The 25,407-nt window shown below is 44.1% G+C and overlaps 1 protein-coding gene across 1 annotated transcript in view; it reads left to right on the top strand.

Moving 5' to 3' along the window:
- Positions 1-25,407, top strand: part of AIDA (axin interactor, dorsalization associated) — a 71,211-nt gene that overhangs the window by 15,958 nt on the left and 29,846 nt on the right. Inside the window, exons 2-3 of the mRNA XM_077485806.1 lie at positions 4,505-4,574; positions 23,901-23,954. Coding sequence (XP_077341932.1) covers positions 4,505-4,574; positions 23,901-23,954 — 124 coding nt within the window. The remainder of the gene's footprint in view (positions 1-4,504; positions 4,575-23,900; positions 23,955-25,407) is intronic.

Genomic DNA, 25,407 nt, shown 5'->3' with positions numbered 1-25,407 from the left:
GCTGCATTAGTGTCGCTACAGTCGCTAGGTAGCTAGTTATTTTTTTAGGTTCACCGCCAGGTTTTTATAGCGCTAGGTACCCCGATATACTACCCAATAATGGTTTTAACCCCCTGATTCCTGCTAGTTAACCCTTTCACCCCCTTTTGCCAGTGTCACTAAGCGATAATTTTTCTGAACGCTGCATCAGTGTCGCTAGGTAGCTAGTTATTTTTTTAGGTTCACCGCCAGGTTTTTATAGCGCTAGGTACCCCGATATACTACCCAATAATGGTTTTAACCCCCTGATTGCTGCTAGTTAACCCTTTCACCCCCTTTCACCAGCGATCACAGTATAAGTGTCACTGGTGACGCTGGTTAGCCAGTTAGTTATTTAGGTTCCCCGTCAGGTTTTTATATAGCGCCAGGGACCCCCATATACTACCTAATAAAAATTTGAACCCCCTGATTGCTCCTAGTTAACCCTTTCACCACTGATCACCGTATAAGTGTTACGGGTGACTCTGGTTAGTTTGTTTTTTATAGCATCAGGGCACCCACCATTTATTACCCAATAAAGGTTTAACCCCCTGATCACCCGGCGGGTGATATCAATTAGGTTTTAGGGTCAGGGTCTGCGTCGCCCCAGGCAGCGCTAGGTTAGTGCCAGTACCGCTAACACCCACACACAAAGCATACACCTCCCGTAGTGGTATAGAATCTGAACAGATCAATATCTGATCTGATCAGATCTATACTAGCGTCCCCAGCAGTTTAGGGTTCCAAAAAAACGCATTGTTAGCGGGATCAGCCCAAATACCTGCTGGCACCTGCGTTTTGCCCCTCTGCCCAGCCCACCCAAGTGCAGTATCGATCGATCACTGTCACTTACAAAACACTAAACACATAACTGCAGCGATCGCAGAGTCAGGCCTGATCCCTGCCATCGCTAACAGGTTTTTTGGTAGCATTTTATATTCAAATCCGGAAGGCAGTGCTTGGTTTTCGGGGTCCCGTACGTGGCTAGGCTCCCAAAAAGTCCCCCACATGTGGTATCCCCGTACTCGGGAGAAGCAGCAGAATTTATTTTGGGGTGTAATTTGACTTCTGCCCATAGCATGTGTGAGCAATATATCATTTAGTGACAACTTTGTGCAAAAAAAAAAAAAGTTTGTAATATTCCCGCAACTTTTGGCAAAATATAAAATATTCCATGGACTCAACATGCCTCTCAGTAAATAGCTTGGGGTGTCTACTTTCCAAAATGGGGTCATTTGGGGGGGTTTTGTGCTATTTTGGCATTTTATGGCCTTCGAAACTGTGATAGGTAGTGAGGAGTTAAATCAAAAATTTGCACCCTTAGAAATCCTGAAGGTGGTGATTGGTTTTCGGGGTGCCGTGCGCGACTAGACTCCCAAAAAGTCCCACACATGTGGTATCCCCGTACTCAGGAGAAGCAGCAGAATGTATTTTGGGGTGTCATTTCACATATGCCCATAGCATGTGTGAGCAATATATCATTTAGTGACAACTTGGTGCAAAAAAAAAAGTTTGTAATATTCCCGCAACTTGTGGCAAAATATAAAATATTCCATGGACTCAACATGCCTCTCAGTAAATAGCTTGGGGTGTCTACTTTCTAAAATGGGGTCATTTTGGGGGGTTTTGTGCTATTTTGGCATTTTATGGCCTTCGAAACTGTGATAGGTAGTGAGGAGTTAAATCAAAAATTTGCACCCTTAGAAATCCTGAAGGTGGTGATTGGTTTTCGGGGTGCCGTGCGCGACTAGACTCCCAAAAAGTCCCACACATGTGGTATCCCCATACTCGGGAGAAGTAGCGGAATATATTTTGGGGTGCAATTCCACATATAACCATGGCATGTGTGAGCAATATTTCATTTAGTGACAACTTTTTGTAAAAAAAAAATTTTTTTTTTTTTTTGTCATTATTCAATCCCTTAGGACAAAAAAAATAAATATTCAATGGGCTCAACATACCCATCAGCAATTTCCTTGGGGTGTCTACTTTCCAAAATGGGGTCATTTGGGGGGGATTTGTACTGCCCTGCCATTTTAGCACCTCAAGAAATGAGATCAGCAGTCATAAATTAAAAGCTGTGTAAATTCCAGAAAATGTACTCTAGTTTGTAGACGCTATAACTTTTGCGCAAACCAAAAAATATACGCTTATTGACATTTTTTTTACTAAAGACATGTGGCTGAATAAATTTTGCCCTCAATGTATGACTAAAATTTAGTTTATTCGATTTTTCTTATAACAAAAAGAAGAAAATATCTTTTTTTTTCAAAATTTTCGCTCTTTTTCCATTTATATCGCAAAAAAAAAAAATCGCAGAGGCAATCAAATACCATCAAAAGAAAGCTCTATTTGTGGGAAGAAAAGGACGCAAATTTCGTTTGGGTGCAATATTGCATGACCGCGCAATTACCAGTTAAAGCAGCGCAGTGCGAAATTGCAAAAAGACCTCTGGTCCTTAAGGTATTTATTAGTCCGGAGCTGAAGTGGTTAAAGCAATCTGGTTGGCAGAGAGAGGAATACACAGTAACAGTTCCTTTTGTATAACAAAGGGCGGTGCTCCGTTATGCTTTTACAGCGCCTCTCCGCTGCCCCAAGGTTTAGAATGGAACTACACCCCCTCCAGCTTCCCATATTGCTACTCTGTGTAAATGAGTGGCTAGGAATGAGCAGTTATCTGCGGCAGGTGGGGGAAGTACTTGGCCCTATGGAAGTTCTGCTTCTTGGTAAATTTCATAAAACACAGAAGTGACATCAGAAAGACCAAGTGGGCCCTGGAGTCTGCCTTGTGTGTTTGCCTGTCTACACAAGCCCTAAAGGACATTGCACAATCCGATTGTAACATGAGTGTCCAGTTTTACTCGCATTTCTGACAGTTTTACATGGAAGGGTCCGCTCACTGTTACCAAAAGAACTACCTATGCAAATAAGGAGAGCCTGTAGATAAATATTAACTGTGCAGCTTTGACCAAAGTTGAATAACGCCATTGCTAGAGGAGTAGGCTATTTATGTCCCTTGTGAAGCCTGCCTGGAAAACTTTTAGGGATGTTGCCAAGAGAAGACTATGGTTAACCACTTCAGCCCCGGAAGGATTTTCCCCTTTCCTGACCAGAGCACTTTTTGCGATTTGGCACTGTACCGCTTTAACTGACAATTGCATGGTGCGATGTTGCACCCAAAATTGATGTCCTTTTTCCCCACAAATAGAGGTTTATTTTGATGGTATTTGGTCACCTCTGCGGGTTTTATTTTTTTGTGGTATAAAAAAGAAAAAAAGTGACAATTGTGGAAAAAAAAAACATTTTTTACTTTTTGCTATAATATCCCCCCCCCCCCCCCCCCCAAAAAAAATAATATAAATATATATAATTTCCCTCAGTTTAGGCGGATATGTGTTTTGGTAAAAAAAAAATCAAAATAAGCTTATATTGGTTTGTGCAAACGTTCTAGTGTCTACAAAATAGGGAATACATTTTATGCCATTTTTATTACATATCACTCGCAGTGCCACTTCTTAAAGGGGATGTACTTGTATGCCATTCTGCCGACATATATCGGTGTGTGCTGGTTGGCAAGCAGTTAAAGTGATTGTAAAGTCTTGTGGGGGGTGTGTGTTGTTTTTTTTTTTTTTTGTGTTTTATAACAAACATGATATACTTGCCACCTCCCATGCAGTTGGTTTTGCACAGAGCAGCCCGGATCCTCCTCTTCTCAGGTCCCTTTTTGCTGCTCCTGGTCCCTCCCATTTTATCAAGGGCCTCCACAGTCAGCCCCATACACACTATCGGATTTTCTGCAGATTTTCGTCTTTGTATTCAGTCAGGCAGGCCCTTGTACTACATGGTTTTGGCAAATCTGAAGACCAAAATCTGCAGAAAATCAAATGTGTATGGCGTCTAACTTTGACGGCTGTGGAAGCCAATGGCGCCGCTGCTGTGTCTCAGCCAATGGGGAGGAGTGTCCCGGACGACTTAGACATTCGTGGACATTGCTGGAGAGAGAGAAGGGGCCAGGGAAAATAATTAGAGGGTGCTTCTGCCTTTACAACTCCTTTTTAATGCTAACCTCCACCATTGCAGGAGTGCGCTCCCAAATGTTGAGCTCTGAGCTACTGCTTAAGGTGATGGCGTATGTGAGCATAGCAACGTCCTAGAAGTTTTCCAGTCAGGCTTCGAGAGTTATACAAATGGCCTACAGCTAAAGGGAGGCCATTATTTAACTTTGCTCAAAGCTGCATCGCTTCTTTTTCTCTATAGAAGCCCCTGATCTGCATAGAGGGGAGTTTTTGGTAAAGGTGAACTAACCTTTTAACTCCTTGTTCTGTTTGGAGCAGCTGATGGGCACTCAAGTACCTGACGACAAGCTGTGCAGGAAAAAAGAAAAGCATCCTGCGTTACGGCGCAGATATTTTAAGATGCATGTTATGCACACTTCCTGATCGTTCTTTTTCTCACATTTTTCTTAATTTGATTCATTGTGTTGCAGATTGGCGAGGCAGTTACAGAAGGAAGCTCAGTCCCCAGCCAATTCCTCCGACTTCACAGAAGATCACAAGGTAAAGTAAGATCTCACATGCAGATCCCATCTGATTGTTGGGTGGAAAGCATTCAGTCTTCTGATGTTGCAGATTCTGTATTGTAATCGAGCAGCCAGTGTGTGTCACTTACTATGAAATAGGAATTAATAATTGCAATCCAGATTCTAAATAAATGTGATTATGTAATTGTTTAGGAAGCCTTAAAGAGGAAGTAAACTCTCCCACTCTGCTGCTGCTCTTCGTTTAGTCCATTATAATAAGTAATTATCAAACTATAGCCACTCTAATCCAGCCCAAATCTCATATTACTTACTGTTTAAAGAAACTTTAAAAAACTTGTTTCCAGGGGTTAGGCAGCACCATCTTAAGTATTGTTTTCTGAGTCCACAGTGGAGTGTATTTCCGCCCTTACATTGAGCACTTCCTGTACTGTTAACCAAGCCTCCTTCTCAATCCAATGTTTCTATGGCAACCCTGCTTCCCTGTTCATAGCTTGTTTTGTTTTATTTTATTGTATTTACTTGTGCCAATTGTCTGTTTGCCTTTGTCAGTCTTATCAGCTTCAACTGATAAGACTGCAGTAATGGCCAGGTTTACACTGCATGTGATGTCACAGGGTGTGTGAGGAAGCCCTGAATGATTCTGCAGCCTCCTGTGAGTTCAGTGCTGTGTGCCGTAGGAAGTCCTGATAACAGATAAGCACATAGAGAGTGTGCTGTAAATCGGGGGAGATCTGGGCATGCTCAGTTACGTCATTCTAAAGAACAAAAAGGATTACAACAATACTAAGCAAGTAAAGAGATATCTACAAGCTGTGTTCATTAGGGTTTTTTATGCTGATTTACATGGGACAAAGTTGTGGGAGAGAGTTTACAACCACTTTAAAGAGAACCTATTCTAGCTGAAAAAGTGAACTACTTCTCCTTTTAAATTTTGTTAAAGCTGAACTGTGGGATAAGTAAATATTGCCTTAACCACTTCAGCCCAGGAAGGATTTACCCCCTTAACCACTTAAGCTCTGGGCCATTTGGCTGGCCAAAGACCAGATTGTTTTTTTGCGATTTGGCACTGCGTCGCTTTAACTGACAATAGCGCAGTCGTGCAATGTTATACCCAAACAAAATTTACGTCTTTTATTTATTTTATTTTTTTCCCACAAATGGAGCTTTCTTTTCGTGGTATTTGTTCACATCTGCGGTTTTTTATTTTTTGCGCTATATACAAAAAAGACCGACAATTTTGAAAAAAAAAAACACTATTTTTTAACTTTTTGCTATAATATCCCCAAAAAAATTATATAAACTTCTTTTTTTTTTTTTTTTTTTTTTTTTCCTTAGTTTAGGCCAATTATGTATTCTTCTACATATTTTTGGTAAAAAAACGCAATAAGCGTTTGGTTTGCTCAAAAGTTATGCCGTCTACAAAATAGGGGATAGTTTTATGGCTATTTTATGTATTATTTTTTTTATTTAATAATGGCGGCGATCTACGATTTTTATTGCGACTGCAACGTTATGGCGGACAGATCGGACAATTTTTTTTTTGCCGCTATTTTGAAACCATTCACATTTATACAATGATCAGTGTGATTAAAAATAAATTGATTACTCAAGATTACTGTGTAAATGTGACTGGCAGTGAAGGGGTTAACCAGGAGGGGCACTGCATGGGTTAAGTGTGTCCTAGGGAGTGATTCTAACTGTGGGGGCGGAGGGGCTACGTGTGACACGACACTGATCACCACTTCCGATCACAGGGAGCTATGATCAGTGTCACTAGGCAGAACGGAGAAATGCTTGTTCCCTTCCCCCCATAAATAGAGCTTTCTTAAAAAAATAAAAAAGTTTAGGCCACTTTGTATTCGACATATTTTTGGTAAAAAAAAAAAAATATTTAATTTTTTTTTTGTTTGGGATTGCGGTGGACAGATCGGACCCTTTTTTTTTTTTTTTTTTGTGACCTTTTTATACAGCGATAAGTGTTTTAAAAATGCACTGGTTACTGCATAAATGACACTGGCAGGGAAGAGGTTAACACTAGGGTGGCCTGGAGCTGCATGCAGTTTAGACACTGGTGAGCTGAGCTCCACCGGCCCAATATCCTGATTCATTCATCCTGGCACCGAATCGCTCACAATCTACCCGTTTCCAGCTGCCTGACCACCCGGTGCTCCCTGTGAACATGTCCAAGCAAAAGAAAAATGCTGAAGCGGCGGCCAAACTGGACAAATACCGCCAGACAGACCAGGACCCCCTGGAGCAAGATGGCAGCACCACTCTGGAAGAGGGGACTGGTGCAGGGGCTGATTCGAGGGTACCCAGTGCCATCGCTGCCTGCCAAGAAGCCATAATGTCCTGCCAAACCACAAGGAAGTAAAGGTGGACACCCCCTGGTGAGGCAAGACCTTCAGAAGCTGAGAGACGGGGCTAAAGACACAAACTCGGCTGAGCACTGTGGAGGACTACCCCCCCCCCCCCCCCCGCAAAATACTACAGACTGCATGCAGTTACAAGTGAATCAAATGCTCCAGAAGCAGGACGAAAAGGAAAACCGCCTCAGAAGGAGCAACCTAAGATTTATCGAACTGCCTGAGGGAGCGAACCCCCAGGGGAGGCTGCTACGCACAGAATGTTTTTTATCTTAATGTAGATTAAAAAAACAAAACAAAAAAAAACTTCTGTCTTTTACAACCACTTTAACCCCTTCACACCAATGCAGGACTGGACTGGGAATAAAAACCAGCCCTGGAAAAAAATATCGTACCAGCCCAACTTCATAACGTCATTTCCTTGTTCCTGAAAGGGAAAACCATGCATTTTAAAGCACATTTGAAGATTGTAATTAATAAAACAGATATAGAAATCTATTTATTATATTGCAAATTCCAGTTACAAGTGGTAAAATTGGTCCATCATCAAGGGGCACCCCAGGAAAGGGGGGGGGGGCACTGGTTTCCAGAGACCACCTTCCACAGAAAGAATGGGGGGGGTTACTGATATAAGGGTGAAACCTTTTATATCAGTGCCCCCTTATAATATTGTAGTCCCTCCCCCTTACGTCAGTGACCCCCTCAGACTTGCCTGGCGGCACTCGCTGACCTCTCAGGTGCAATGTGCAGGGCTCAGTTAGACAGCTCCAGGTTGGTGGCTCTGGTTTTAACCTATAGTCTCCTCTCCAGTCCACACACATCTGACTTCTCCCATGACCCCTATCCTGGTGGCACTCCCACTCTTAACTCCTTTCCAGACCCCCCCCCCCCCCACCTCAAAGACTGCAGACATGATATAAGAGAGATGGTCAGAGGTTGTGGACATGATACAAGTGATGTTTAGAGACAGGACAGAATACAAGAGATGGTCAGAGGCTGCGGACAAGATGCAGGAGATGGTCAGAGGCTGCGGACAAGATGCAGAAGATGGTCAGAGGCTGCGGACAAGATGCAGGAGATGGTCAGAGGCTGCGGACAAGATGCAGGAAAAATCGATGCAGCCTCGCCATGCCCACCAATGTAGCTTCACTTCATTGCAGCCTCTGTGTGCCCACCAATTGCAGCCTCTGTGCCCACGGTCAGCCTCACCATTTTCTGGATAACGGCACTCTCCTCCCTCTGTCCTCTGGCGCTAGTATATCACGGAGCTGGGTCTGTGTGCAAGGCCCCCCCCGACTGGCTTGTGTGATAGGCAGCACACTGAAGACCGTTTACTGAAGACTTAAAGGCACCAAATTTTAAAAATGACTGCATTTTAAACAGCCAAACTTAGCATTTTGAATGCTTCTTAGTGCAAAGGAGGGATTTTGGGTCTTATAGACCCAAGATTTTTCCATAAAGAGTACCTGTCACTGCCCATTATTGGCACAAGGGATGTTTACATTGCTGTCTGTGCCCCTGTTGGGGAGATTCAGCCTTTTATTTTTCCTGTTTACTGTTATTGAAAGTAAAAAATAAAATAAAAATTGGGTTGTCCCCAGAAAAGTAATGGAGGGGAAATCTTCCAATGGGGACACTAGTGTTGGTTATCTGGCCACCTTCAGGTGGTGGACACTGGCACGCTCTAAGACCAGAAGTGCACTCCCTATATAACCACTCCCACTACTGGGAGTACCTGAGTTTTTTCGCCAGTGTCTAAGGTGTTGGTCACGAGTAAAGATGTGCTGTGCTGAGCTCCACTGGAGCAATCCTGGCTGGAGCTAGCCATGTAGTGGGATCCATTCAAAGTGTCTCTTTGGCCAAATTGAATGGTACCCGGGCCTCGTATCCAAAGAAACAATGTCTTGCCTGTAACACTTCTCTTTTTAGAGAGCTGGACCCCGGGATCCAGTACTTTTTGGTATTAACTCCATAAAGTTTTTACTGGCGGTGGTACTATTACAGGTCCAGGATTGTGGGTTTCCTTGCGGATCCCCAGCTCCTGAAGGTTTAACAGAAACCCCCGTGAAGGGTGAAGATTGGATCTGTTGCTTTACCACAGAAAACCCTGCGGCGGGAAAGGTAAGTGGAGTTTTCTAAGAATTTTTTTTTTAATTTTCTTATGATTATCTCCTTTAAATTTAGTAGGTGTTGTCATGCCTGTGTGTCACCACTGGGGGCTGTATTGAGCACTTACCGTCTCATGCTTCTCAGCCCACGTTGTGACTAGGAAGCAGCAGTTTCTTCTTCCTCCAGCCAAGCAGCAGACCTCCAGTAAGTCTGAGGGGGGGGGTTCCCTCTCCCAACCAGACACCCTCCTGTGCTGTTTTTTTCTTCTCGGGGGGGGGGGGGGGAGGGCGTCACAAGAATTTAAAAAAATAAATTGAGCGAACGGCACACCACTCGGAGGCTTCCAGACACCCCCACCCCGCCATTCCTCCTTCCTTCCTGTGGATCCCGTAGGATCAGGAGCCCGCGCTCACGTGGGAAAGGGCTCTTTTAAAAAAAAAAAAGGGGGGAGGGCTGTAGGTGACAGAGGGGCAGGGCTTAAGGCAGCGTTGGCATCCTCCAACGTCCAGCGCACCATTTGTGCTGTTACATGCTGCTGGAGGGACACGAGCAAAGGTGGCATTTAAGAAGTTTGGTGACACAGACATTCCTTTTGACACATTTACTACTGCATCAGGCTGAGCATTAATAACAACAACAGGGCTGGACTATTGCTCAAGCAGTGGATGTGTTCCTTCTGTACCTCCACTTTGTGCATGGTGCTATGAGTGGAAGGAGGGGTAAAAAAACACCTCAAAAAAGGTATTCCATCCTACCTTACAAATGCTAAATTTAACGGTTTGGCTATTGAGACCTACATTCTAAAGGACTGTGAGTTGTCGGCTTCAGTTTCTACTTTGGTTAATGCTAGGAAGCCGGCCTCCGGAGTCATACTATAGAGTCTGGAAGGCACCCCAGAAGATTTGTCATAGGTAGGATCCTTGAATTCCTATAGTTTGGATTAGAAATGAAGCTGGCCTTGAGCACTATCAAGGACCAGGTATCAGCTTTATCGGTATTTTTTTTAAACGACCACTTGCTTCCCGCTCTCTGGTTAATTCAGGCGGTAACGTGGATTAATCCCCTAGTTAGGCCACCCCTGAACCCTTGGGACTTAAATTTAGTCCTGTTGGCTTTACAAAAACAGCCTTTTGCACCAATTCAAGATATTCCCTTGGTCCTCCTTGATAAGGAAAATAATTTTCTTGGTTGCCATATTTTCTGCAAGAGGAGTATCAGAGTTGGCTGCTCTTTCTTGTAAAGAGCCATATTTGGTTATTCATAAGAATAAGGTCGTAAAGTGGCCTCATCCTAATTTCCTACCGGAGGTAGTGTCAGGTTTTCATTTAAACCAGGATATTGTTCTGCCTTCATTTTTTTTTTTTTTTTTTTTCCAGAACCTCGTTCTGTGGAAGAAAAGTCACTACATTCTCTTGATGTGGTCAATGTCTATTTAAAAGTGACCGCTCAGATTTAGAAAACAGATGTTTTGTTTGCATTGCCAGACAGTGCTAAAAGGGGACAGGCAGCGTTGAAATCTACTCTTTCTAAATGGATACGTCAAGTGATGCTTCAAGTTCATGGTTTAAAAAGGAAAATTCCTCCTTTTCATATTAAAGCGCACTCCACCAGGGCTGTTAGTGCTTCTTTGCCAGTGCATCACCAAGCCTTCATGGCTCAGATCTGCAAGGCTGCAACTTGGTCTTCGGTCCATACATTTTACCAGATTCTATCACCTTTTGGGTGCAGTGTACTGCAGGCTGCAGAATAAATCCTCTAGTCTATTAGTGCCCTACTTTTGTTGTGTCTCCCTCCCTTCAGTTGGCATTGCTATGGGACACACTACATTGTAACTACTATGGCTCTGTGTCCCCTGATGAACGATAAGAAAATAGGATTTTTATAACAGCTTACCTGAAAAATCATTTTCTTTGAAGTACATCACGGGACACAGAGGTCCCTCCCTTCTTGGTATACACGTGTATTGCTTTGCTACAAAACTGCGCTTTTTGTCTTGGGGTGTGCCAGTGTCCATCACCTGAAGGTGGCCTATAACCCACATAGTAACTACTATGGCTCTGTGTCCCGTGATGTACTTCAAAGAAAAGGATTTTACAGGTAAGCTGTTATAAAAATCCAATTTTATTTATTTATTTTTTACTCCTTAGTCTGAGTTCTGTCAAAACAGCCAACTCGCCATGTACTGTAGTGTATACACTTCCAGTGTTCTGTGAAAACTGCCAAGTCAGCGATCTGCAATTACTGCTACTGGAGAGTCACCGAAAGTGATGTTGTTGGAGATTTTGGCGAGTTGGCTCTTTTGACAGAACACCGGGGGTGCTGTGAAAACTTAGTTGATGGGTGAAGGTGTGCTAATGAGGTCCGCTAGTAAACTCCTTCCTGGGTAGTACTGGCTGGTCTGTCCTGTCTGTATACCAGGAAGTCTCTGAAGTGATCTGCAAAATACAGCCATGGCTGAGGTAGGCCTTGTTTTCAAAAATCGAGGTACTTTAATGGTATATTGGTACAAAGGGAGCTGGGCCTAAAAGTTGAACTTTGCCTTTAAGTCTGGTACACGCAATGAGAATATCGGACGAAGGGTCGCGCGCGTGTGCGTGCGCGCGTGTGTGCGTGCGTGCGTGCGTGCGTGTGTGTGGTGGGTTATTTATTTTTTTTATTTATTTTTTTGCATGCTGGTCTCATATTGAAAATGAAAAGGTTACGAAAATTCTTGTACGACGAATACAACTTTGGAAGTGATGTGATGTTTCCGAGCATGCGTTGTCATGTTCTTCTGATATTATTATTATTTTTTTTTTTTCGGACGAATGCTGTGCTGATTAAATGAAAATCATATGATCTTGTATCGTACAAGAAACATTTTCGTGTTTGTCCCTTTTTGGATCATTTTTGTGACAAGCTCTCGATAAACTGCGTACTAACGATCAAATTATCATAGATCTCTTCAAAAGTGGTATTTTCTGTTTTTCCGATCGTGTGTGTGTGATAGGTTTAAGGGTGACGATGCTCGCTCTCTATCTCTTTACCTTTTATCGGGACAGCGATAGGACTGTAAACCCCTATGGTGAGATTCTGCAGTCCTCTGTCATTGATAATCATCAGCACAGGAAGCTATCTGCAAGATCAACAGGTGTTTGTGTTTTTTATTTTGAACATCTCAATCCGATATAACAAAACCCTTTTAATAGATATTTGCTCCGTTTCGTCAGTTAACTGTAAGAAACGTTCCTTGTTGGGGGTTTACATATGCTAAGAATGAGTGACGCTCCCCTCCCTCAGATTCCAGTAGTGTAAATCGGCCTTTTAGCGCTCTGCGGGTCCAAGACTTCCGGTTGGATCTCCAGGGGTAGGTCTCCTGACCTCTCGGGCGTGGACTGCTATGTATAACTAGGTACTGAACAGAGAGCCGGGAAAAATAAATGGCAGTTTGCTGGCCAAGACATTACGAATACATACAGGCTTAAAATCTGCATCTCATTTAGTCACTCTTCATGTCGGATTTAAAGTAAGAAGACAATTTAACATTCTTGAACGATTATCTCAGCCCCCTAAATGAGCTGAAACAGGAAAGAGACATCAAGAAGTGAAGTCCTGGATGGCCTGTGAAGGCCTCGCCGGGCCCTGTGGGTGAGCCTCTAGCCGAGCCTGGAGGAGTTTGGTTTGTCATCCATCCAGGCCAGGACCAGCACCTGCACAGCGTGTGGGTTATAGGAAAGAGTCTGCAACATTTATTATAGACTGCAGAACATTAAAACAACATATTGGATTAGCTCATTTAAAAAAAAAAAAAAAAAAAAAAAAAAATGGTCTAAGCTGTAGTCTGGCAAAAGATGAGGAAACATTCCTGAAAAATGTATTTTTAAATCTGATGTTTAGTTATGGTGACCTTCCAGCTTAGACCATTGAAAGTACATAGATTCCATACGTGTGGGGTCACCATGGATGCTGAAAATTGCTGTAGTTGGCACCCCTACTACAGTGCTGGCTGTGAGCTTCTGCGCCCATGATGAGCCATTGTTCTGCTCCTTAATGAATGCAGGAGATCACTTGCTCTGCATGTGCACCATGCAGAGAACACATTTCCATTTCCTCACTATATGCAAAACATTCTCTGATTGGATAAGGTGGAGATGGTGACATCACTGCCTTGTCTCTCCAACTTGTGCAATTGGTGAACACGTTGCATTCATTGAGAAAATGCAAAATAGTCCCTAAATAGTGGCCATGCCAGATTAGTGACCTCCTGTGTTCACCAAGCAACAGGACAGCTGCTCGACACAGGACCCTGAAGCTAGTGAAGATCATTGGCATAGTGTTGTATGCTACAGTGATTTCCAACTTCTGGAGAGATCCCACGGGTATGGTATGTATATGTATGTATGTATATATATATATGTATGTATGTATATATAATTTTCCCTGATTGGCTGAGACAGCAGTGGCACCATTGGCTGCCACTGCTGTCAATCAAAGTCAGCTAGCCATTCAGGAGAGAGAGAGGGAAGGGGCCGGAACAGGGCTCCGTGTCTGAAAGGACACAGGGAGCTGTGACTCAGCTCAGGTGCCCCCATAGCAGGCTGCTTGCTATGGAGGCACTCGCACCAAAGAGGGACCCCAAAAAATAAGGATATGGGCTGCTCTGTGCAAATCCACTGCAACAGAGCAGGTAAGTATAACATGATGGTTTTTATAGGAAAAATAAACAAGACTTTACAATCGACTTAATTGAATAAGCTGAAGTTAGAAGCTGATTGGCTGCCATGCACAGCTGCACCAGATTCTGCGTGCTCCAGTTTTAGTAAATCAACCCACAGTATCTAAACAGCTAAGACAATTGACTTTTTTTTTTCCCCATCCTTTTTGTTGCATTTCAGTGCTGCTGATCTCCCTCATCCTTTATGTAGCCACTTCCTGTCTTCTGTGATGGTTGCCTGGCATTTCTTAGATTGGGTTTCCTGACTATGGCAACAGCTGACCCTGCCCACATAATTTGTACTGAAACAGCCACTTGTACTCTTCACTGGAAGACAATGTGATAGGGTGACAATGCTGGAAAGATTAGGACAGTTTTACACTATAACAGAAATCATCTCACATGGACCTTCATTGCAGGATCATCAGGTTTTATTTGAATGAAAGCTGCTGATTGAAAATGAAAATTGCATGGGAAAGCTTGAGATTTTTAAGTTAAGGCAGAACTCTAGTTATAAGACACAAATTGATGTAGCTCTGTAATAATGAAAACCTCATTTTAAAACCTCATTCACCCTAAAAATAAAAATAAAAAAATAACATTAATATTCTTAAACAAATTAAAAAAGAAAACCTTTGAGAATTTTTTTTGTTTTAACTTGCCAGAAACCCCTGTTGCTAGGCAGATCTTCCTACTCCGTGGTGATCTTCAGTCTTCTCCGCCTCACGTTGTCTTCTGGGCAATGGGGCGCACAGTGCACCCCATTCACAAAGCGCCACGCAACTCGTGCATGCGCAGTAGGAAACGGGCAGTGAAGCCGTAAGGCTCCACTGCCTGTTTCCCTTAGTGAGGATGGCAGTGCCGGGACACGATACGAGCGACGTATCGGCCTTGGTTGGGGGGGGGGGGGGGAATCAGGAGCGCCCTGGACAGATAAGTGTCCTTATAAGTGTCCTTATTAAAAGTCAGCAGCAACAGTGTTTGTAGCTGCTGACTTAAAAATAAAAAAATAAAAAAATTCCGCTGGAACACCCCTTTAATTTTTTTTTTTTTTTTTTAAATACAAGCAATGAAAGGACCTGCATTTGATCTGATATTGACATTTTGCAGTCCCTGTACAGCAGAGCTCAGACTGGGAGAGGAAGAAGCCTAACCAGAGGCATGCTGATGGGAGGAGAGGGCATAGTCACAGAAAGAGGTTACAAGTCTACTTTTAGTGACCATTCACAGGCCGGGGGAGGGACAAGAACTATACCTCACTCTGACAGGTCTTTTCCATGGTGTATGATGGTCCCTAAAGCCTCTTTTTGGTACTCCGGCTGAAGGATGCACTCTGACTTTCTCAGGTTCAGTACAGGACCATTAGTCCTGCATTCTATGCGAGGATGACAAGGACTCAACCCAGAGTGTCAGAAGAGGAGAGCACTGGGGGAGCGATGAATAAGGTATGTATTATAGGTTCTTCCTCTAACCATAGACTTGGAAAGCCTTTAACCCTTGCGGTACAGGGGGGCCACACTGCAAGGACATTTCCCAAAAAATCACAGGTAGTGTGCACATGCATCTTTAATAGTGAGCCCTCCTCTAAAACCGTAATTGCAGAAAAAACAGCAGCCCGCCCCCATGTCTATACTGATTCCGGGGTGCCCTGTAGGAAGGTGAAGGGATTGTGGTTATTCCCTTGTAATGAGCTGTGTTGGGGATCCCAGTCTCTTGCAATGACACCAATGCTCTTAATAGTCCCCTTTTTCACAGTTCTGAACTTCAGTCACATTCCCGTCAGCTCGTACTGGAAACACCACGTGAGCGCTCAGCCTTTATGGCTTTTCAGGGATTTGGAGAGTTGGAAGGGTTTGGTAGAATGTAATATGGAAAGCAGATCCCAGCTTGGCAAGGCACCAGTCAGCATTATTCATAGCTGTGTTGTGAAGCAGTCGCACCCAGTTTAAATGGGGAAATGACAGCTAGTTTATGAACTGCCGTCCAGTATATGTCTGCCGCTATATAGGACTATATACACAGAGCTCCCTTCCAGCCTCTAATTGCTGCATCTGGAGGATTTGGGAGGCTAGCCTTGTAGACGGCTGTAAAACCCTTTCTTGCTCTCGCACCGACCTTTCTGTTTCTCCTGATGGCATTTTTGCATGTTTGTATTCTAAATTCTGTCTGCAGGAGTATGGCCACTGCTACTCAGATTGTGTGTGTGTGTGTGTGTGTGTGTTAACAGTAATTAGGGGCGCGCTGCAAAAAATATTTTCTAAACCACTAATTCACAATAACTGTGGCAAAAATGTTATAATAATCACCAGAGTAAAAATATGCACATATATGATGACAATAATTACAATGAAAAAATAGTGAACATTGGTGAACCACCAAAAATAATTATAATAATGGACAATGTAAAGTCACAATGACGTGTCTCTGCAAAGATAAATTCTGCAGATCCAAAATATGGAAGACAGATATTAATCGTGATATAGCAGCAAATCAGGGAAAAAAAGGCTTGCGACTCCCTCCACCATACACGCAGCACTACACCAGTAGTGAGGATACAAGTCCAAACTGCTTACCAAATCCATTTGACCACTTTAATTAAAAAGTAAGTCAAACGACGCCTGTACAGGATAATGCCTGCTCATATGGATAGTGATGCAAATGATAGTGGATGGTATGTCTCTCTTCACAGACTCAAGCGGCAAATGTGAACAAATACAAAAAGATCCATAACGTAATACTGACTTTAATAAAAAATGAATAAAAAAAAGACAGCTAAAAGGCTCTTTACATGGTTATGTGCCTGACCTGGCACTGGGACTGCTCGCTCTGACCAAAAGACTCACTCTCCCACCAAAGGAAAAGGTCCTTATGCATTCGATATTGGCGTGCGTTCCAGGCCTGCAGACCAACGAACCAAAGGGCCGGAAGTGGCGTCGAATAGCGTGACCAAGTACCGCTCCGACGTACGTTTCGTTGTTAACGTCTTCAGGAAGCGTACTGGGTCACTCATAATTGTCGCTTATACCGAATCACTTATCGAATTATAGCGAATAGGAAAGCAAGTCGTGCGCAGCCTCAGTAACACCCAGGCAACACAACGCACACTCATAATTGACATTTATATCGAATCCTTATCGAATTATAACAAATAGAAAAGTAGGTCGTGCGCAGCCCCAGTACCACCCAGGCAACACAACGAACAAATACAATCATTAACATTCATGTCCACAATATATAACTTACAACAGGACTTTAAGTCGCCCCAGGCCAGACTTTTGCCGTGGCCAATCAGAGAATGAGCTCTCAAGGGGGAACTCCGCGCCAAATAAAAAATAAAAAAAAATAAAAACCGGCGTGGGTTCCCCCTCCGAGAGCATACCAGGCCCTTAGGTCTGGTATGGATTTTAAGGGGAACCCCCTATGCCGAAAAAATGGTGTGGGGGGTCACCCCCAGATACATACCAGACCCTTATCCGAGCACGCTACCCGGCCGGCCAGGAAAGGGGGTGGGGACGAGCGAGCAGCCCCCCCCCCTCCTGAGCCATACAAGGCCGCGTGCCCTCAACATGGGGGGGGGGTGCCGCGCGGCTCCCCCACCCCAAAGCACCTTGTCCCCATGTTGATGAGGACAGGGGCCTCTTCCCGACAACCCTGGCCATTGGTTGTCGGGGTCTGCGGGCGGGGGGGGCTTATCGGAATCCGTGAGCCCCCTGATCCCGGCCCCCCCATCCTATGTGAATGAGTATGGGGTACAATGTACCCCTACCCATTCACCTGTGAAAAAAACAAAAAAAAAACACAACACACAAGAGTTAAAAAATAGTTTATTGCACAGCTCCGGGGGCCTCCTTGCCGGACTCCTCCGCTATCTTCTGCTAGCTCTTTTGCTAGCGGAGGAGCCCGGCTTTCTTCTTCGCCGCTGCCCTCTTCTTCCGACTTCGGGGGTCTTGTCCCCCTCTTCGGTTCTTCTTGCCGGGCCACCGCGTCTTCTAGCTCTTTTACAAGCGGTGGCCCAGTCATCTGTCGCCGCTGCAGTCTTCTGTTCTTCGCCGGAAAAAAATCGCGTGGGGGTTCCCCTTAAAATCCATACCAGACCTAAGGGCCTGGTATGCTCTCGGAGGGGGAACCCACGCCAAATTTTTCGCAGGGTCCTGGGTTTAGTAACACTTTAAAGCTGGAATTTATATTTATATTTTGCATTCCTTGGTTCTGGAAATTATTGTGCTAATTTAATTTAATAAAACCTTTCCGTTTTTCGTTACATGCCTTATGTTGGACCCATTGGCATTATCACTGGGTCTCTGTTTCTGTATGCAGTGCAGGCAGATCATGACAGGTAGAAGGGGCTGGCAGGGCGCGATAGCTTACTGAAACATAAACTGAAATATATGATGAGCCTTCATGATTGAAAGAACTGAAATCCTGTCTATGAAAGGAGCAATCCACCAGAACAACCAGGCTGGGGAGGAAAGAGCTAGATGACACGGAATGTCCTCCAGCCAGGTAATGAGGCAGACTCTGACTTGCTGCAGCCTCGAATGCACTCTGAGCTCACAGTGTGAAGTGTGGAGAACGACAGATTAAAAAAAGAAAATGTGGCATTGTCTGATACTAATTAGTAACATTCTCCTTGGGAGAAATCACAATCTTCATATGTTTTGTAGCAGAACTCCCGTCTTTGTTCTTGTTTGAAGGCGCGCACAAGCTTATTAGTGTCTTTGGAAAAACCTGTAGGAGAGATCAGCTTGATGAAAATATTATCAGGTGGGCAGTAATTATTTGCTGCTGGAGTTTGGGGGTGGTGCCCTTTGAATCCCATCAGGATGCTATCTGCATGGAGTTTGCATGTTCTGCATGTGCCTGTGTGGGTTTCCTCCCTTACTCCAAAGACATGCTGGTAGGATAATTGACTGTAGTCCAAATTTGCCCGAGTATGTGTACCGCCCTGGACAAAAGTTTAGAGAATGACTCAACTATACATTTTCACAAAGTCTGCTGCTTCTGTTTTTATGATGGCAATTTGCATATACTCCAGAATGTTCTGAAGAGTATCAGATGAATTGTAAAGTTCCTCTTTGCCATAAAAATGAACTTGTTCGCCAAAAAAACTAATTTCCACTGCATTTCAGCCCTGCCACAAAAGGACCAGCTGACATGTCAGTGATTCGCTTAACACAGGTGTTAGTGTTGATGAGGACAAGGCTGGAAATCGCTGTTAGACCCCTTTCACACTGGGGCGTTTTTCAGGCGTTTTTCATGCGCTTTAGCGTTAAAAAAAAAGCGCCTGAAAGAAGCCGCAACTGCAATCCCAATGTAAAAGCCCGAGTGCTTTCACACCGAGATCCTTTTCATGATGGGGCATTTTTCAGGCACTTTAGCGTTAAAAAAATCACCTGAAAGAAGCTGCAACTGCAATCCCAATGTAAAAGCCTGAGTGCTTTCACACTGAGGCGCTGCGCTGGCAGGGCGTCAAAAAAAGTCCTGCAAGCAGCTTCTTTGCAGCGCTTTTGGAGCGGTGAATACAACGCTCCTAAAGCGCCCCTTCCCATTGAAATCAATGGGAAGCACCTGTAAAACGCCTGAAAAACGCTATTGGCAGCAGCGTTTTGTGGGTGCTTTTAACCCTTTATTTGGCCACTAGCAGGGGTTAAAAGCGCCCCAATAACGCTTGAAAAACGCTGGTAAAGCGCTGCTAGTTTAAGCGGCGCTTTACGAGCGTTTTTCGGGCGCTGACATTGTGAAAGGGCTCTTAAAGCACTTGGGCTTTCACATTGGGACAGCAAATGAGGCTGCTTTCAAGCGCTTTACAGGCGCTTTATTTAACGCTAAAGCGTCTGAAAAACGCCCCAGTGTGAAAGGGGTCTAAGAGCCGGTTCACACAGGCACGACTCAGATCCGACTTCAGGTCGGACAACATGTAAAAATCAATGTAAGTGAATGAGAGCCGTCTTAATGCACACTACTGAAGTTGCTCCGACTTCAGGAAAGGTTCCTGTACTACTTCTATCCGACTTGTAGGGGACTGGTACCCATTGATTTCAATGGAGGTCGCCTCCAAGTCGGATCTCCGTCTATACGGAGGCGACTCTCACAGAATTATCAGCTCTCAAGAGGGAACTATTAAAAAAATAAAAATATTTTAAAAAATTTGGCGTGGGTTCCCCCTCCGAGAGCGATTTTTTTTCAGCGAAGAACAGAAGACTGCAGCGGCGACAGAAGACTGGGCCACCGCTTGTAAAAGAGCTAGAAGACGCGGTGGCCCGGCAAGAAGAACCGAAGAGGGGGATAAGACCCCCCGAAGTCGGAAGAAGAGGGCGGCGGCGAAGAAGAAAGCCGGGCTCCTCCGCTAGCAAAAGAGCTAGCAGAAGATAGTGGAGGAGTCCGGCAAGGAGGCCCCCGGAGCTGTGCAATAAACTATTTTTTAACTCTTGTGTGTTGTGTTTTTGTTTTGTTTTTTTTATTATTTTTTTCACAGGTGAATGGGTAGGGGTACATTGTACCCCATACTCATTCACATAGGATGGGGGGGGGGCCGGGATCAGGGGGCTCACGGATTCCGATAAGCCCCCCCCGCCCGCAGACCCGGACAACCAATGGCCAGGGTTGTCGGGAAGAGGCCCCTGTCCTCATCAACATGGGGGGGACAAGATGCTTTGGGGTAGGGGGGCCGCGCGGCACCCCCCCATGTTGAGGGCACGCGGCCTGGTACGGCTCAGGAGGGGGGGGGCTGCTCGCTCGTCCCCACCCCCTTTCCTGGCCGGCCGGGTAGCGTGCTCGGATAAGGGTCTGGTATGGATCTGGGGGTGACCCCCCCCCCCACGCCATTTTTTTTGGCGTAGGGGTTCCCCTTAAAATCCATACCAGACCTAAGGGCCTGGTATGCTCTTGGAGGGGGAACCCACGCCGTTTTTTTTTTTCTTTTTTTTTTGGCGCGGAGTTCCCCCTTGAGAGCTCATTCTCTGATTGGCCACGGCAAAAGTCGCCTGGCCTGGGGCGACTTAAAGTCGTGTTGTAAGTTGCCCCAAGTTGTGTTGAAATCTTGTCCAAGTTGCCTCCAAAAGCCGTGTTGAAAGTCGTTTTGCCCCTGTGTGAACCGACCCTTATGCTGATTTGAGCTGAGACTGAGGGCTTTAATAGGAGGGTGGTGATTGAAATCATTGTTCTTCCTTTTAACAATGGTTACCTGCAAGAAAACACGTGCAGCTATCATTGCTTTGCACAAAAGGGATTCACAGGCAAGGATATTGCTGCTACTAAGATTACACCTAAATCAACCATTTATCAGATCATCAAGGACTTCAAGGAGCGAGGTTCAATTGTTGTGAAGGAGACTTCAGGGCACCCAAGAAAGTCCAACAAGAGTCAGGACCATCAACTACAATTGATTCAGCTGCAGGATCGGTGGCACCACCAGTGCAGAGCTTGCTCAGGAATGCCAGCAGGCAGGTGTGAGTACATCTGCATGCACAGTGAGGGGGTGACTTTTGGAGGATGGCCTGGTGTCAAGAAGGGCAGCAAGGAAGCCACTTTTCTCTCCAGGAAAAACATCAGGGACAGACTGGTACAAAAGGTAAAGGGATTGGACTGCTGAGGACTGGGGTAAAGTAATTTTCTCAGAATCTCCTTTCTGATTGAGGCATCCCGAAAAAAAACACCTTGTCTGGAGAAGAAAAGGTGAGCGCTACCATTAGTCCTGTGTCATGCCAACAGTAAAGCATCCTGAGACCATTCATGTGGGGTTGCTTCTCAGCCAAGGGAGTGGTGGGCTCACTCACAATTTTGGTATTGGTTATGTCACTCACAATTTTGCCAAAGAACACAGCCATGAATAAAGAGTGGTACAAAAACATCCTCCAAGAGCAACTTCTCCCAACCATACAAGAACAGATGGGTGAGGAACAAGGCCCTTTCCAGCATAATGAAGCACCTTACCATGAGGCAAAAGTGATAACTAAGTGACCTTAATCCCATTGAGAACTTGGTTGGTGAAGGAGAAGGTGGGTGAACAAAAAAACCCCCCACAAATTCTGACAAACTCCAAGAATTGATTATGCAAGAATGAGCCATCGGTCAGGATGTGGCCCAGAAGTGGATGATCGCATGCCAGGGCAAATTGTAGAGGCTTTGGAAAAAGAAGGGTCAACACTACAAACATTGACTCTTTGCATAAACTTAATGTAATTGTCAAAAAAGCCTTTTGACACTTATGAAATGCTTGTAATTATACTTCAATATACCATAGTAACAGCTGGCAAATATCTAATTGCATATCTCTGATGCAGCAGACTTTGAAAATGTATTATTTGTGTCGTTCTCAAACATTTGGTCACGGCTGTACTGCATAGGGGAGTTAGGGACCTGTAGATTGGAAGCTTCTCGAGGGCAAGGACTGATATGTATGTATAGTATGTAAAGTGCTGTGTATATTGTTGGCACTGTACAGATACCTGAAATGTGCCCTGTGTTGATTTGGTGCAGAACACGGGTCTCCGCACATGGTGTGATCGAGTCCAAAGTAATGTTTGAAAATCCTGTTATGTAAGTTTGTAATTCTAATACACATGGGCGCAGCCATATCGGCTTCCTACTTTTGCAGTGATACTCAACAGTTGAGCTTTACTGTTACTTATCTTCATACAAGTCTAGCAGTTGACTAACTCTCTTTGAAAACCACGCTCTCCCTGTGTGGCTGATGCCTTCTCTCAATATCTAGTTATTGTACTGACCCACTGATGGCTCCCTCTTGTGACTATTCAATTTTTTTCACAAAAGTCACATTTAAAAAATGACTCTAAACAATGCAATATTAACTCTTAATATAGGCTTAGTGAAAATACAGCACTCTTTTCTGATGAGGAATTTTTTGCAGTTCTGCCCCCCCCCCCCTTTTTTATTTTTTTCTATTATTGCTCAGATGTAGTTCCAGAATTTTTGGTTCATTTTGCATGCACTTAATGTTTTGATCTACCTACATTACTTCATAAGTTTTTAAAACCAAATGCAGTCTGCAATATTTATCTTCTCTCTGCCACTGTACCTGCAGTTATTCCTTTCTACCACTAGATGTACTCATTCTCCCAAGTTCAATGGTATCTAGCATCATTCAACCCAGAAGACTGAGAACATCCTGTGAGTGCAGAGAGTCATGAACCTGGCCTGTGCTCGTATACACCGATGGAGAACGCATGAGCGGGCAAACATTGGGTGGTGGTGGTAGTGGTAGTAAAGGGGTTCTAATGGCAAAAGGTATTTTTTGCCTTCATACTTTCTATGAGAGGCCAAACATTGTTCAGTTTGTCTTATGGACACACAGAGCAGGACTCGGGAGCTAGCATGCAAAAGTGTCGCCATAGCAAGTGGCTTGCTATGGGGCACTTGAAGAAGAGGAGCCAGGAGTGCCGGTGGGGGACCAAGAGGAGGATTAGGGAGGGCTGCTTTGTGCCAAACCATTACACAGAGCAGATACGTATACCAGTTTTTTTTTTTTTTTTATATCGCTTTAATATTGTCTTTAACGTTTTCTACCAACCAGACCTCCCTCTCCCTCCTAATCTCCCCCTTTTCTCGCCCACAACTTTTCCGCCCAGAAATCTTAGCCTTGTACACACGGCCGGAGATTCCGACAACCAAATCCGTCTGAGTAATTCCGACAGATTAATTCCGGAAGAGGTCCGGAAGTGATGTTGCATACACAGGGTCGGACAAAGTTGTCCGAGAATCCGATTGTACATAACGTGATGACATTATTTCGTTACGACGGGACTACGTTCAGGCTAGTAGCCAATAGCTTTGGTCTAGGAATTTGATCTGAGCATGCGTGCCACTTTGTCCGTCGGAGTAGGCTACACATGATCGGAGTATGTCCGATCGGAGCATTTTGTCAGAAAAATTTACTGGCAAGTTGGAAAAGTTGGTCCGTCGGATATTCCGACGGAAACAGTCCGATGGAGACCACACACATCCGAATATCCGACAAAAGGGTCCGATGGGACACATTCCGTCGGAATCTCCGACCGTGTGTACAATGGCTTAGAGTTCCTTTTTGGTTGGAGTTTACACATAATTAGGGACACAGCAGCAAATCTGAGCCTGTTACTGTTCCATTCATTGGCTACAAACATTGGTACTATAACTATAGCATAGTCCATTGATCTTTCATTTTATTTGTTCACAGAAAATCATTGGAAAAATTGCAACATGCCTAGAACTACGCAGCGCCGCCCTGCAGGTATGTACTGGTAACACAACTACTTGTACTATTGGATTTGAAAGAAAGACCTTTAAGTAAAATGTCATTTGCATGGTTCAGTAAATATTCCCCCTTTTAATATTATTGTGCAATGTTTAAGACAACTCCAGCCACCTGGCTTAATACGCAGTTGAAGCATATCTGATTTCCCTCATCTGCCATAAGGTTTTTAAGGTGAAGCACATATTATCTGCTGTGTTCTATGGTTGTTAGAATAAAAAGGGTGACTGTACTCGGTCTACATTTTATAGACTCATGTCTCTGCGTCTGGCCACAGCAAAGCAAAAAAAGTCCTCCACTAGCCCCCTACAATTTACAGCCTTTCCTTTTTAAAACAAAAGTATTTACAAGTCATCTCTTCCTTAACAAATGGAAAAAACAAGGAACTCATGTATTGAATTATAAATTGTACCTAAATCCAGGAACAAAATGTAATATATTGCAGCTTACCAGTCCTTTTTATATGTGGTGGCTGCATTTGTTTTCTTATTTCAGTATTCTGTCCCCCTTTTTTTTTTTTTATTTTTTTTTTTATTTAATTATTTTTTATTTTTTTCATGGTAATCCTACGAGTAACAAGCTTCCTATCTTAAAATGACAACACCACTCCTTCACTATGTTGGAGCAGCATTGTCATTTTGGACTACAAACCTCTTGCCTTCTCATAAGGGATAGGTTGGGGGTGTGTTTGTGTGTTTTTTGTTTTGTTTTTATCACAGAAGATAGCTGGGAAGACAGATAACATTTATTTGAGATTGCAATTTAGTGCAGAAGTACAGAAGTTACATGGACTCCAGAAAAAATCTGTTGATCCTGCCAGAAAACATTCAATGTGCTTGGCCTGCAAACAAAAAAAGTAATGCAGCCACCACACCTTAGGACTTGTAAGCTGTAATTTATTGTATTATTGTTCTACATGTTGGCTGCTGTGTAGCAGACAGAGCCACATTCGAGAGGATAGTGATGAACTGCGTGGGATTCCAGCTGACTTTTCTGTGCATCCAGTGAGAGGTCTATCTGGCCTCCTGCCTCTCCATTGTCAGCTGTGAGATTGATGGCAGGCAGCCACTACACAACCTGCCTGCAGGACTTGAATGAAGAAGGGTGTGTCCCAGCTGAACAATCCAGTTTTACATTGAACAATGCAAACATGCCAACATATTGCATAAATCTTACATCTGACATGTGTGCTCTTCCCTAAAGTCATAATGATGGCTGATCTCACAACACTTCACTCATGGGAAAACTTTAGATGGTTCATGTGTATATATTTTTAAATATGGGTCTCTCTCTCTCTCTCTCTCCCTCTCCCTCTCTCTCTCTCTCTCTCTCTCTCTCTCTCTCTCTCTCCTCTCTCTCTCTCTCTCTCTCTCCCTCCCTCTCTCTCCTCCCTCTCTCTCCTCCCTCTCTCTCTCTCTCCTCCCTCTCTCTC

This window comes from Lithobates pipiens, unplaced genomic scaffold (genome assembly GCF_037356315.1).
Source record: "Lithobates pipiens isolate NorthernLeopardFrog02 unplaced genomic scaffold, aLitPip1_a1.2 Scaffold_18, whole genome shotgun sequence".
Lineage (NCBI taxonomy): Eukaryota > Metazoa > Chordata > Amphibia > Anura > Ranidae > Lithobates > Lithobates pipiens.
The sequence above is the reverse complement of the archived record's forward strand: the minus strand, read 5'-3'. Positions and strand labels throughout refer to the sequence as shown.